This window comes from Otolemur garnettii, unplaced genomic scaffold, assembly GCF_000181295.1.
Source record: "Otolemur garnettii isolate 467f Iridium unplaced genomic scaffold, OtoGar3 scaffold00032, whole genome shotgun sequence".
NCBI lineage: Eukaryota > Metazoa > Chordata > Mammalia > Primates > Galagidae > Otolemur > Otolemur garnettii.
Window position 1 is genome coordinate 598,901 of NW_003852427.1, and position 14,978 is coordinate 613,878.

Here is a 14,978-nt window from a genome sequence, read left to right on the forward strand (position 1 = left end):
AAAAAAAAAAAAAAAAAGAAATAGAATAGTGGCTCAGGGGAGAGGAAGGGGAGGGGAGAGGGAAAGAAGGGTGGAGGGAGGGTGATTGGTGGGATCACACCTGATTCATCTAATAAGGGTACATGTGAATCTTTCCAAATGTAGAATATAAAGTCTTAACACAATTAACTAGGAAAGTGACACGAAGGCTATGGTACCCAGTTTGATGAAAAATTTTCAAATTGTATATAAAAACAGCACATTGTACCCCATGACTATATTAATGTACACAGCTATGATTTAATAAAAATAAATAAACAGAATAGTGGCTCGGCACCTGTGGCTCAAGCGGCTAAGGCGGCAGCCACATATACCTGAGCTGGCAGGTTCTAATCCAGCCCAGGCCTGCCAAACAACGACAGCTACAACCAAAGAGAAAAAAAAAAAAATACCCAGGTGTTGTGGCCACTCAGCCCAGGGCGACAGCTTGAGGCTCTGTCTCAAAAAAAAGAAAGAAAAAGAAAAAAAGAAAAATGGAATAGTACTATTCTTTATTTGGTATAAAATGTCAATCCTTGACAAGATTATAAACAGCTATTCTGGCCAGGCACAGTGGCTCACGCCTGTAATCCTACTAGAGGAAAGGCCAAGGCAGGTGGATTGCTTGACTTTAGGAGTTCCAGATCAGCCTGACCAAGAGCGAGACCCTATCTCTATTAAAAATAAAAAAACTAGGTGGGCATAGTGGCATGTGCTTATAGACTCAGCTACTGGGGAGGCTGAAGCAACAGGATTGCTTGAGTGCAAGAGTTTGAGCTTGATGTGAGTTATAACACCATAACACTCTAGCCTAGGGCAACAGAGTGAGACTTTGTCTCAAAAAATAAATAAAAAATAAATAAAAACAGCTATTTCCAAGTTTAAAAAAAAAGTAGTATCAAAACTCTATTATTAAAGTAAAACTCTGGCTCAGCACCTATAGCTCAAGCTGCTAGGGCGCCAGCCACATATGCCAGAGCTGGTGGGTTCAAATCCAGCCTGGGCCTGCCAAACAACAATGATAACTACAACAAAAAAATAGCTGGGCGTTGTGTCAGTTGCCTATAGTCCCAGCTACTTTGGAGGCTAAGGCAAGAGAATCGGTTAAGCCCAAGAGTTGGAGATTGCTCTGAGCTATGCTGCCACGGCATTCTACCCAGGATGACAGCTTGAGGCTCTGTCTAAAAAAAAAAAAAAAAAAAAGAAAGAAAAACTCTTACAGAAAGTAATGTTGTAATTATAGCTATGTTCCAATACCAGGTAATAAAAAGGATCTACCTATTCATATTCAGGTAGCAAGGAAGAATTTGTGAATACTCTCACATTTTAAGCGAAAATTTACTCTAATATGGTCCTTACCAGCTGTGAATTTTCATCCCTATAGTTGGCAGCAATATCTTGATTTTCCATAGCACCTCCTAACAGTCCAGTAGAATATGTCCTCAATGGCTGATCAGCCTCTCGGGCCCATTTAAAAAGATTCTCAACAATTCCTTCCTGTAGTAAAGGAAATAAAACAGTACAATTTAAAAAAAAAAAAAGCCCACTTCCACAATTAAAGATAACAACTGAAAATTTTAATCATATAAAAAATAGAATAAAATATTTAATAAAATATTCAATGTCGGCTTGGTGCCTGTAGCTCAAGCGGCTAGGTGCTAGCAACATACACCAGAGCTCACAGGTTCAAATCCAGTCCGGGCCTACCAAACAACAATGACAACTACAACCAAATAATAGTCAGGCATTGTGGCAGATGCCTGTAGTCCTAGCTACTTGGGAGGCTGAGGTAAGAGAATCACTTAAGCCCAGGAGTTGGAGGTTGCTGTGAGCTGTGATGCCACGGCACTTACCCAGGGCAATAGCTTGAGGCTCTGTCTTAAAAAAAAATAAAAAAATAAAAAATAAATAGATTTATATATATTCAACGTTGTTCATAACAATAAAAAATGTTCAGCCAGGAATGGTGGCTCACACATATGATACCACCACTTTAGGAGGTGTAGGCAGGAGGATCTCTTGCGGCCAGGAGTTCAGGATCAACATGGCAAAGACTCCAACACTAAAAAAAATTTTAAAAATCAGCCCAGAGGGTAGCACCTGTGCCTCAAAGGAGTAGGGCGCCAGCCCCATATGCCAAGGTGGCAGGTTCAAACCTAGCCCCGGCCAAAAAACTGCAAAGAAAAAGAAATTAGCCCAGGTATGGTAACACAGCCTGCAGTCCCAGCTACTCAAGAGACAGAGGTGGGAAGATTACCTGAATCTAAGCATCTGATGTTACAATGAGCTATGAGTGAGTCACTGCACTTCAGCCTTAGCAACAGGGCCAGACCCTGTCTCTAGGAAGAAAAAAAAATCCTACTAAACTGTCCAACAGTAGGCCAGGCACCATGGCTCATGTCTGTAATCCTAGCACTATGGGAAGCCAAGCTAGGTAGACTGACTGAGCTCATAGGTTCAAGACCAGCCTGAGCAAAGCGTGAGACCCCCATCTCAAAAAAGAGCCAGGTGTTGTAGCAGACACCTGTAGTCCAGCTACTCAGGAGGCTGAGACAAGAGAATTGCTTGAACCCAAGAGTTTGAGGTTGCTGTGAGCTATGATACCACGGCACTCTACCAAGAGTGACGAAATAAGACTCTGTCTCAAAAAAGAAAAATAAACTGTCCAATAGTAGTGGGCTTACTTACATAAAACATCTGTGTGTGCATGCAAAAGAATCCCATTTAGCCACCTAAACTCAAACTAAAAATCAATGATCATCAGCAAATAGTCCTGCTCTATATGTTAAGCCCTGAAAGGTTCCATGACCAACTAAAGGTCACTAAAAATATCTCTCTTGCAAGTCCACAATGCACAAGTATCATATTAATGTTCTGAGAAGTCCTCCATCAAAAAAGTATTTAATTTAGCCTCACGTATCCCTTTTTTTTCCTTTTTTTAAAGACACAGTCTTGCTCTGTCACCCAGCCTGGAGTTACACTGGCATAACCAAACTCACTACAACAGGCGTCCTCAAACTATGGCCCACAGGCCACATGCAGCCCGCTGGGTGTTTTTGCCGCCACTGCCTGTCCTGCTTAGCAGCCAACTCATCCCGGGGCCCGCAGTCCAGCCCTCCACCGGTCTGATCGACAGTGAACTGGCCTCCTGTTTAAAAAGTTTGAGGACCCCTGCACTACAACCTCAAACTCTTGAGCTCAAGCAATCCTCCTACTCATCCTCCCAAACTGATGGGATTATAGATGCAAGCCACTGCACATGCCCCATTTTCTACGGATTATGAATGTTTGTATGTATATTTCATAATAAACACAAATTAAAAATAATTTGGGAGCTAGATGCAGTGGCTTACACTTGTAATCCCAGTACTTTAGGAAGCTGAGGGAGGAGGAGCACTTGAGCCTAGAGGTTTGATATAAACCCGGGCAACACAAAGAGACCCATCTTTAATAATAATGACATGATAAAATGCAAAAACACAAAGAAAATGGGCTGGGTACAATAGCTCTTGCCTATAATCCAAGCACTCTGGAAGCCTGAGGTGGGAGGATCACTTAAGATCAGAAATTGGAGACCAGCCTGAGCAAAAGTGAGACCTTATCTCTATTAAAAATAGAATAAATTAGCCTGATGTAGTAGCACATGCCTATAGTACCGACTACTCAGGAGGCTAAAGCAGGAGGATTATTTGAGCCCAGGAGTCTGACGGTGCAGTGAGCTAAGCTAATGCTATTGCACTCTAGCCAAGGCCAACGTAGTAAGATTGTCTCAAACAAACAAACAAAAAGAATTAGCTGGGCACGATGGCACACATCCCAGATATTTGGAAGGCTGAGGCAAGAAGATTGTTTGAGCCCAGGAGTTGGATGATACAGAGCTATGGTGATGCCACTGCACTCCAGCCATAGGGACAGAGCAAGATCTTTCTCAAAAAAAAAAAAATTGTTTTTAAAGAAAATGAAAATCACCCACTTTCTACTACCCAGCTTAAAGGGAAAGCAATCTCCTGTGTGCCCCTTCCTGAACCACCTACTTTCTTCTTCCCAGCAAAGGGTTTAAACATTCTTAAATTTTAACAGTTCAAGCTATTGTTGAGTGGTACATGCTTTTGAACCACATAAATTATATGGTCTCCTATATATTTTTTCTGTAACTTGTTTCTTTTACTCAACATTATGTTTTTTAGATTCATCTACATTGTTGCACATTTGCATATTACTCAACTGTAAGACAGGCTACAAGATAGTAACAACCTTCATATAAATCCTATATGATCTGGTAGGAACTGTATTTGCAGATGAGGAAAATGAGTCACAGAGAGGAACAGAAACTAACCAAAAGTCACAAAACTAGTAAGTGGCACAGCTAGAATCTGACTCTAGACAAAATACCTCCAGCTGCTCTTTTTTTTTTTTTTTTTTTGGGAGGGAGATAGAGCCTCAAGCTATCACCCTGGGCAGAGTGCCGCAGCATCACAGCTCACAGCAACCTCTAACTCCTGTGCTCAAGCGAGTCTCCTGCCTCCACCTCCCAAGGAACTGGGACTACAGGCACCCGCCACAACGCCTGGCTATTTTTTGGTTGTAGCTGTCATTGTTGTTTGCCGGGCCCAGGCTGGATTTGAACCTGCCAGCTCAGGTGTATGCAGCTGGCACTTTAGCCACTTGAGCCACAGGCGCTGAGCCTCCGGCTGCTTTTTACTCTAATACTCTGCTGCTACTGTTTTGTTGGCTTAAGCAACAATGATGCTATAAACTATTCTTGTGCAAGCCAAGTCCCTATTCAAAGAAGTGAATTGCTAAGTCACAGGGTTATGTACCTGTTCAATTTTACCAGATGAAGCTAACTATTTTCCAAAGTGATTGTATTTCTACCAACAGTGAATAGAAGGGCTCATTTCCCCCTTATCTATGCCAACACTTTACCACTACCAGACTTTTTATTTTTTGCACTCTGATAGGTATAAAAAGCATTTTATTTAATTTGAATTGTCCTTACTTATCATTAGGTTCAGGAATTTTTTCAAGTATTTGTTCAGGTTTTTGCTTCTATGCTTTCACTTTTACTTTTGCCAGTGTCTTTTGCTAAAAAGAAGTTCTTCATACATAATACTTTGTTTTTTTGAGACAGAGTCTCTCACTTTGTCATCCTTGGTAGAGTGCCGTGATGTCACAGCTCACAGCAACCTCAAACTCTTGGGCTTAAGCAATTTTGTTGCCTCAGCCTCCCAAGTAGCTGGGACTACAGGTGTCCACCACAACACCTGGTTATTTTTTATTACAGTTGTCACTGTTGTTTAGCGGCCTGGTCTGGGTTTGAACCCACCAGCCTCGGTATATGTGGCCAGCACAGTAACCACTGTGCTATGGGCGCCGAGCCTATATAATATAATACTTAATTATTTACTTTTGCACTTAGGTTTTAAATTCTTCTAGAGGGCTATTGTGTCGTTCTCCTATATACTGCCAAGAATTTTAATAATTTTTAGAACATTCTAAAGAACACATTTTGAAAAATTTCTTGTAAAATATTTATTGATATAAAACATAGGTACCATTTAAGTTTCTTTTACTGTTCCCTCTTTCCAAAAGTATAAGAAACTTAAAATACTAACTCAAACTATCCTCTTCTATCTTACCTAGAATTTTTATTCCACCTTTTACCATACAAAATTGTTTATTTTATTCAATATTTCTAGGTTTGTAAAAGTGTAATGAAGACATACTCTACTATTGTCTGACCTTTATCACGGCTATGGCAAACTTTGCAGTTTTATTACTTGCAGGAAATCTTCTCACTCAGTTGCTTTTAACATCTTTGTCTTTAGTATCCTTCATTGAGCATTCTAAATTTGAATGGTCATTTTTTCATTAGTTTATAAAATCCTAATGTCATTTCTGTGAATATTATCTTTCTTATTTCTCTATTCACTCCTCCTGAAATTCCTTTCAGTTATACTTTGGACATTCTAATTCTAGGGCATGTCTCAAATTCTTTTTTATTTTTCATTTATTTCTAGGAGCTTCATTATTGGTTATCCTGTCAGATCTTCTAGTTCATTAATTCTATCTTCAGTTGTGTCCCACCTTCACTCAAATTCATTTTTTTAATTCAATAATTGTAATTTTTTATTTCTAGCAGCTCTTTGATTCATTTTCCAAATAGCCATTTAATAGAATCTTGAGCTTAAGACAAGTTCTGATTCCCTCTTTTCACATCCAATGGCTTTTTAACCTTTTTTAAGTGCATAATTCAGTACATTCACAATGTTGTGTAACCATCACCAGTATCTATTTTCAGGAATTTTTCACTGTCCTGAACAGAAATTCTGTATCATACATTTTCAATAATGGCTAAGATAACCAGACAGAAAGTAAAGAAACTGAGGATCTGAATATACAGGGGTATTCAACCTTTTTCTCTCTGCCTCACATTAGAAGAATTGTCTTGGGCCATGCATTAAATACACAACACTAACAAAAGCTGATGAGCAAAAAACAAAAAAGGTCCATGCCTTTTAATTAATTTTCAAGATAATACCACCACTTGGGCGGCACCTGTGACTTAGTGGGTAAGGCACTAGCCCCATACACTGAGGGTGGCGGGTTCAAACCCAGCCCCGGCCAAACCTGCAACAAAAAAAATAGCCAGGCATTGTGACAGGTGCCTGTAGTCCCAACTACTTGGGAGGCTGAGGCAAGAGAATCACTTAAGCCCAGGAGCTGGAGGTTGCTGTGAGCTGTGACTCAACAGCACTCTACCGAAGGTCATAAAGTAAGACTCTGTCTCTAAAAATAATAATAATAATACCACCACAGATAAGCAAAAAAGTAAACCACATGACCTAAAAGATATATACAGAACACTCTACCTTACATACATATACTGTATTTTGCTGGATATAATGCATACCCATGTTTTTGGCCCAAACTTTCAGGAAAACAATCTTCTATTTTAATCTTTTAAAGGAAGGTGGAAGCTGCTGTGCAGTGGAGCCTCCTCTCACTAGAGGCACAAGGCATGGAGCCCACTGCTACAGAGAAGCCAAGAGCAAGCTGGGACAGCAGGTGAAAGCGGTCTCCATGACCTTAGGACCCAACTACCCCTCCTGGCCTACTCTCATCCCCACATTCTCTCATTTCCTATTCCCTTTCATGTCTATCAGTGGAAATGTGACCACAGTCACTCCTCTGAGAACCTGGGTGGGCTTATTTCCTAGGAAGTTGGTGTGAGGAGCCAGAGCTGGCCCTGCCTGTCCCAGGGTCCTCCTTTCCAGGCTGTCTTGATTCTTTCATTGCTGGCTCCCTTCTAAGGCCTCCAGGATACCACCCTAATGAGAAAGCCTTCCCTGATGATGCCCAAATGAAGTACTATCACTTTATATTTCTTTCTTGGTTTTGAGACAGAGCCTCAAGCTAGCACCCTGGGTAGAGGGCCATGGTGCTCACAGAAGTCACAATAAATGACACCAGCCTTTCCCAAACTGACAAATCTTCCAAATCACTTGGGGGACAATTGAAAATGAGCTCCTGGAGGAGCTCACAGCAACCTCCAACTCCTGGGCTTAACCGATTCTCTTGCCTCAGTCTCCCACGTAGCTTGGACTACGGGGTGAGGAGGGTTGGGGGGGTGCCACAACACCCAGCTATTTTTTGGTTGTAGCTGTCATTGTTGTTTGGCAGGCCCAGTCTGAATTCAGACCTGCAAGCTGTGGTGTATGTGGCTGGTGCCTTAGCCATTTGAGCTATAGCTGCCACCATCACTTTATATTTCTATTTAGTAACTAGACGGTGACTTCATTCAACTATCTAGACCAGTGGTTCTCAATCTTCCTAATGCCATGACACTTTAATACAGTTCCTCATGTTGTGATGACCCCCAACCATAAAATTATTTTCATTGCTACTTCATAACTATAATTTTAATACTGTTATGAATCGTAATGTAAATATCTGATATGCAGGATGGTCTTAGGCAACTCCTGTGAAAGGGTGGTTCAATACCCAAAGGGGTCGCGACCCACAGGTTGAGAACCGCTGATATAGACCTTTGGGACTCAGTAATGTCACAATAAATGACACCAGCCTTTCCCAAACTGACAAATCTTCCCAATCACTTGGGGGACAATTTAAAATGAAACTCCTAGGCCAGGCGCAGTGGCTCACACCTATAATCTTAGCATTCTGGGAGGCTGAGGCAGGTGGATTGGTCTGAGCTCACGGGTTCAAGACCAGTCTGAGCATGTGCAAGAACCTGTCTCTACAAGGATACAAGTCAAATCTATCAAGTATTGAACACAAATGTCTTAACATTGTGATTAAATTAGATGAAAGCTATGTTAATTAGTAGGATGTAAGCACTCCAATTTGTACAATAATCAACACATTGAATCCCACAAAGGCATAAATGTATTCATGATCTATGTATATACGACTTAATTAAAAAAAAAAAAAAAAGAACCTGTCTCTAAAAAATAACCAGGTGTTGTGGCGAGTGCTTACAGTCCCAGCTACTTAGGAGGCTGAGACAAGAGAATCACTTGATCCTAAGAGTTTTTGAGGTTGCTGTGAGCTACAATACCATGGCAAACTACCAAGGGCAACAAAGTAAGACTCTGTCTCAAAAAAATAAATAAATAAAAATAAAATAAAAGAAAATGAGACTCGTGGCAGAGAAGCATGAAAGCTTGATGGCGCATGAGCCAGCAGATTATAATTTTGAACTCCTTTTTGTAATGTCTGAACCCCCAAGGTGTTGAGTTGGTGTAATTTCCCAAACTTTCCAGTAGGAAGAACCATCTAGGATGCTTGTTAATGGAACAGACACACATGTCTTTCTCCTGGAGTGCTGACTCAGTATACTTCTGCATATAGACCTTAATGTTATCAAATGGTGAAGTACCATGATATGAAAAACATTTGTAATCTGTTCTCTAGAACACTGAATTCAAGACAAATCTTACTTCCAATCTAATACACAATTGAATAAGTCAATTCTCCCAAAGTAACAGAAATCAGTTATTAATTAAATCATTAAGAAGAAACAATAAAGCTGTTCTTGCAGAAAACTATTATTCATCATATGCCTGAAACCGTTTTTTAACCATCAAAGGGCATTCACTTCTTTGAAGATCTACAATAATAAAACTTCAAAAGACCAGAGATAATTTTCCCACAATGACAAATGAGAAAGTTCATAAAGCATAGTGAAATCAATCTGTAATCTTCTATAAAGCCTGTGTATACAAATATATTGCCATAAATGCTACTTTTATCATCCTGATTTTCAAAAGAATCCTTATTAAAAGAATTTTTTTTCAGCCAGGTACAGTGACTCATCCTTATAATCCCAGCACTCTGGGAGGCCGATGTAGAAGGATCACCCAAGCTCAGGAGTTCAAGACCAGCCAAAGCAAGAGCAAACCTCATCTCTATGAAAAACAGAAAAACTAGCCAGGCAGGGTGGTACACACTCGTAGTCCCAGCTACTCAGGAGGCTGAGGCAAGGGAATCACTTGAGCCCAAGAGCTTGAGGCTGCTGTGAGCTATCATGATGTGGTATCCAGAGCAACAGATACTCTGTCTCAAAAAAAAAAAAAGCCCAGGTATGCTGGCTTGCGCCTATGATCCTAGCATTCTGGGAGGCCAAGGTGGGTAGACTGCTTGAGCTCAGGAGTTCGAGAATAGCCTGAGCCAGAGCAAGACCCCGTCTCTAAAAGAGAGCTGGGCATTGTGGCAGATGCCTGTAGTCCAGCTACCCAGGAAACTAAGGCAAGAGGATCGCTTGAGCCCAGGAGTCTGAGGTTGCTCTGTCTCAAAAAAATAAATAAATAAATAAAAGTTTTGTTTTTAGTTCTGCTTATGTCAATTTTTCTGCCTTATCTTCCCCCAACTAACTGGGACTAAAAGCACCTACTATATAATGCCTGGCTACTTTTTCTATATTTTTTAGTAGAGATGGGATCTCACTCTTGCTCAGGCTGGTCTTGAACTCCTGAGCTTAAGTTATCCTCCCACTTGAGCCTCTCAAGAGTGCTAGGAGTACAAGCATGAGCCAACACACCCAGCCCACACAGCAAATTCTTAAAGCTGAGAAAGAAAATAATTATACTTCTTCTAAAAATAGAATAAGTTCTGACAGCTGAATTATGCATGCATAGTCAGTATCAAATTAACATCTGTCTTCATAGAACTTACTCTTTTTGTTGTTGTTGTTGTTGTTGCCCTGGGTGGAATGCTGTGGCATCATCACAGCTGACAGCAATCTCAAACTCGTAGGCTTGAGCAATCTTCATTCCTCAGTCTGTTGGACTATAGGCATCCACCACTATGCCCAGCTAGTTTTTCTACTTTTAGTAGTGCAGAGTCTCGCTCTTGCTCAGGCTGGTCTTAAACTCCTGAGCTCAAGCAATCCACCCACCTAGGCCTCCCAGAATGCTAGGATTACAGGTGTGAGACACTACACCAGGCCACAGCATTTATTCTTATTCCAAATTATCAGTTCACTTGTGTCTGCCTATCCTCAAACACACACATAAACATAAGTTCCCATCTTGCTGAAAAAATATTCCCAGCATCTAACACAAAATAGGTCTTCAAAAGTGTTAACTAAATGAACACTAAATACCACCAAGAAAAGGATGGACTTTTCAAGAGTACCAAGTTGTTACTGGGAAGATCACTCATAATTTGATAGTGACAAGTACATATACCTTAACTCTCAAAAATCAGTTATTCTTTTTTTTTACTCTATTTTTAAAAGTATTTAAATATTTTGTCTCTTAGCTTTAAGAATTTGCTATAAAATTGGGTGCCACGGCTCGGCGCCTATAGCTCAACCGGCTAAGGCGCCAGCCACGTACACCTAAGGTGGCGGGTTCGAATCCCCAGCCCAGACCCGCCAAACAACAATGACGGCTGCAACCAAAAAATAGCCGGGCGTTGTGGCGGGCGCCTGTGGTCCCAGCTACTTGGGAGGCAGAGGCAGGAGACTCGCTTGAGCCCAGGAGTTGGAGGTTGCTGTGAGCTGTAATGCCACGGCACTCTACCCAGGGGGACAGCTTGAGGCTCTGTCTCAAAAAAAAAAAAAAAATTGGGTGCCACATGGCTTGCTTTTGTTGTTGTTGAGACAGGGTCTCACTATGTCACCCTTGGTAGGGTGCTGTAGTGTCACAGCTCACAGCAACCTCAAACTCTTGGGTGTAAATGATTCTCTTACCTCAGCTTCCTAAGTAGCTGGAACTACAGGCACCTGCCACAACACCTGGTTATTTTTGTTGTTATTGTTGTTGTAGTTGTATGTGGCTGGTGCCTCAATCACTAAGCTATGGGTGCTGAGCCAGCTTGCTTCATTCTTAAAGATATTACAATGTTAATATTCTGAAACAATCTGGAAATCTTATTATAGTTAAATAGAAGGGTTTGGATGAGATTATAAATCCATTCTAAAAACATATAATCTTAAATTAAAAAAAAAAAAAAAAAAAACTGATTGGGCCCAGAGACTCACAACTATAATCCTATCACTTCAGGACACTGAGATACAAGGAGCACTTGAGGCCAAGAGTTCAAGACCAGCTTGGGCAACACAGAGAGATTCTGTCTCTACAAAAAACAATACAAACTGGCTCAGCGCCTGTGGCTCAAGTGGCTAAGGTGCCAGTCACATACATCTGAGCTGGTGGATTCAAATCCAGCCTGGGCCTGCCAAAACAACAATGACAGCAGCTGCAACCAAAAAATAGCCAGGATTTGTGCAGGCGCCTATAGTCCCAGCTACTTAGGAGGCGGAGGCAGGAGAATTACTTGAGCCCAGGAGTTGGAGGTTGCTGTGAGCTGTGATGCCACAGCACTCTACCCAGAGTGACAGCTTGAGGCTCTGTCTCAGAAAAAAAAAAAAGACAAATTAACCACATATGGTGGTACATGTCTATAGTCTCCGCTACTCAGGAGACTGAGGCAAGAGGATCACTTGAGTTCAGGAGTTCAAGGTTATAGTAAGCTATTCTTATGCCACTGTACTCTAGACTGGGTGAGAGAGCAAGACTATCTTTAAATTAAAGAAATTAAGAAAAAAAAAGATTTTAAAAAATACTATAGCACCTAAGCAATAAGTACTCACTAAAACAGCTATTTTTAATTTTTTCTTATTGCTTGTCTGGATTTCTTAAATTTTTATGGCATGTTACTATTTGAATAACCAAAAGCTGTAACAATTTTTTTCCCCAACACCAAAGACAAATTAAATAGATCACTATCCAATCAAAAAATAAAATGATGGGTTTTCTTTGTACTAAGTACCTTTTCTTGAAAGACAACAGCAGTTTCCAACCCTGGCATGATGTCCAATAGGAGTCTGCAAGCTGCAGTGTTTAAAGGGGGCTCTCGGCTTGTCATCACATATGCATTCACCAGCTGTAAAAATAAAAATACTTTTCATCTGAAACTGAACCCAGTCAAATTAAAGACATCTAATAAATCCTTAACATATTCCCAATACTTACCTTTTTTTTTTTTTTTTTTTGAGACAGCATCTCACTCTGTTGCCCAGGCTAGAGTACAGTGATGTTATCTTAGTTCACTGCAAACTCCTGGGTTCCAGGCATACTCTTGCCTCAGCCTCCCAAGTACCTGGGACTATAAGCATGTGCCACCATTGCTCAGCTAATTTTTCTTTTCTTTTCTTTTCTTTTTTTTTTTTGACTCAAGAGTTTCACTTTGTCGCCCTTGGTAGAGTGCCATGGTATCATAGCTCACAGCAATCTCAAACTCCTGGGCTCAAGCAATTCTCTTGCCTTAGTCTCCCATGTAGCTGGAACTACAGGCACCCGCCATAACGCCCAGCTATTTTTACAGAGGGGGTCTTGCTCTTGCTCAGGCTGGTCCAGAACCCGTGAACTCAGGCAATCCACCTGCCTGGGCCTTCCAGAGTGCTAGGATTACAGGCTTGAGCCATCAGGCCCAGCCAATTTTTTTATAGAGATAAGGTTTTGCTCTTGCTCAGGCTAGTCTCCCCGCCTCATGCAATCCTCCTACCTCAGCCTCCCAAAATTATAGGCATGAGTCACCACACCAGGCTGCAGTATGTTTTTTATTTTTGAGACAGAGTCTCACTATGCTGCCCCAGGCTAGAGTTTCCTGGCATCATAATAGCTCACACCAACCTCAAACTCCTCAGTTCAAATGATCTTGCCTCTGCCTCCCAAGTAGCTGCAACTATAAGCATGTACCGCCATGCCTGGCTAGTTTTTCTGTTTTGGGGTTTTTTTTTTTTAGTTTTTTCTGGTTTTAGTAAAAGACAGGGTCTCACTCTTGCTCAGGCTGGTCTCGAATTTCCTGAGCTCAAGCAATCCACCACCTTTGCCTCCCAGAGTGCTAGGATTACAGGTATGAACCATCCCACCAGGCCCTTATTAATAAAATTTTTGCTTGCCATTTACCAATAGCATTTTCTGGCTCTCTACTACTAAGTGGTATTATGTTCTGTGCTGGGTATATAATAAATAATTACAGACACAATCCCACCATCAAAAGCCTCATAGCCAGTGGGTCATGCCTATAATCCTAGCATTCTGGGAGGCCGAGGTGGGAAGATCACCTGAGCAAGAATAAGACCCATCTCTACTAAAAATAGAAAAGTTAGCAGGGCATGATAGTCCCAGATACTCAGGAGGCTAAAGCAGGAGGATGGCTTGAGCACAGGAATTGGAGGATGCAGTTAGCTAAGATGACACCACTGTACCTTACCTAGTATAACAGAGTGAGACTCTCTCTGTTTAAAAATAAAAATTCATGATCCAACAGAGGTGACAGTTGGAAAAACAGAAAATACCATGAGTGTACAACATGCTACATAAGCCCATATAGGCCACATAACCCCTGCAGAGGAATCAGAGGAAGGGATGACAAGCCAGAATATAAAGGACAAGTAGGAAGTAGCTAAGAACAAGGAGAAGGCGGCCAAAGGGGAAGAGTTAAAGCTGCAGAGACCATAGTCCAGAGACAGATTAGGTTTTTAAACCACACTATTGTTTTCATTTATTTTTTTTTTTTATTTCCTTGTTGCTTTTTTTTAATTTCCTTGAGGTGTTTTTTTTTTATTTGTTTTGTTGGGATTTTTTGGTTGAGACAGAGTTCCACTGCAACCCTAGACTCTGCCTATGGGCATCCTGCTGCCTTAGCCTCCAGAAGCCACTGGGATTACAGGTACTCGCCGGGACACTAAGCCGGGTTTTTCTTTTTTTTTAATGAGTTGAGGTCCCACTCTTTCTCAGATAAGTCTTAAATTCCTGAACTGAAGCAATTCTCCAGCCTTAGCCTTCCACAGTGCTAGGATTACATGCCTGAGCCACCAAGCCCGACCACACTAAGGAATTTAAAATTTATCTTGCAGCTTGGCACCTAGGGTGCCAGCCACATACACCAGAGCTAGCGGTTCAAACCCAGCCCAGGGTTCGAACCCAAACAATAATGACAACTCCAACCAAAAAGTAGCCAGGCATTGTGGCAGGCGCCTATAGTCCCAGCTACTTGGGAGGCTCAGGCAAGAGAATCTCTTAAGCCCAAGAGCTTAAGGTTGCCGTGAGCTGTAACACCATGGCAATCTATCCAAGGCAACATAGTGAGACTCTACCTCAAAAAAAAAAAAAAAATTTTATCTTCAGGGGAACGGACAACCATTAGTGGTTTTTAAATAAGAGGGTACCAGCTCAGCGCCTGTGGCTCAAGAGGCTAAGGTACCAGCCACATACACCTAAGGTGGCAGGTTCGAATCCAGCCCGGGCCCGCCAAATAACAATAATGGCTGCAACCAAAAAATAGCCAGGCATTGTGGCGGGTGCCTGTAGTCCCAGCTACTTGGGAGGCAGAGGCAGGAGAATCGCTTGAGCCCATGAGTGGGAGGTTGCTGTGAGCTGTGATGCCATAGCACTCTACCCAGAGCGACAGCTTGAGGCTCTGTC

The 14,978-nt window shown here is 41.5% G+C and overlaps 1 protein-coding gene across 1 annotated transcript in view; it reads right to left on the reverse strand.

Annotated features, from left to right (window-relative positions):
- Positions 1 to 14,978, reverse strand: part of DCAF1 (DDB1 and CUL4 associated factor 1) — a 76,539-nt gene that overhangs the window by 48,294 nt on the left and 13,267 nt on the right. Inside the window, exons 4-5 of the mRNA XM_023512989.1 lie at positions 12,319 to 12,432; positions 1,378 to 1,515 (exon numbers count right to left, since the gene is read on the reverse strand). Of these exons, the coding sequence (XP_023368757.1) occupies positions 1,378 to 1,515; positions 12,319 to 12,432 (252 nt within the window). The remainder of the gene's footprint in view (positions 1 to 1,377; positions 1,516 to 12,318; positions 12,433 to 14,978) is intronic.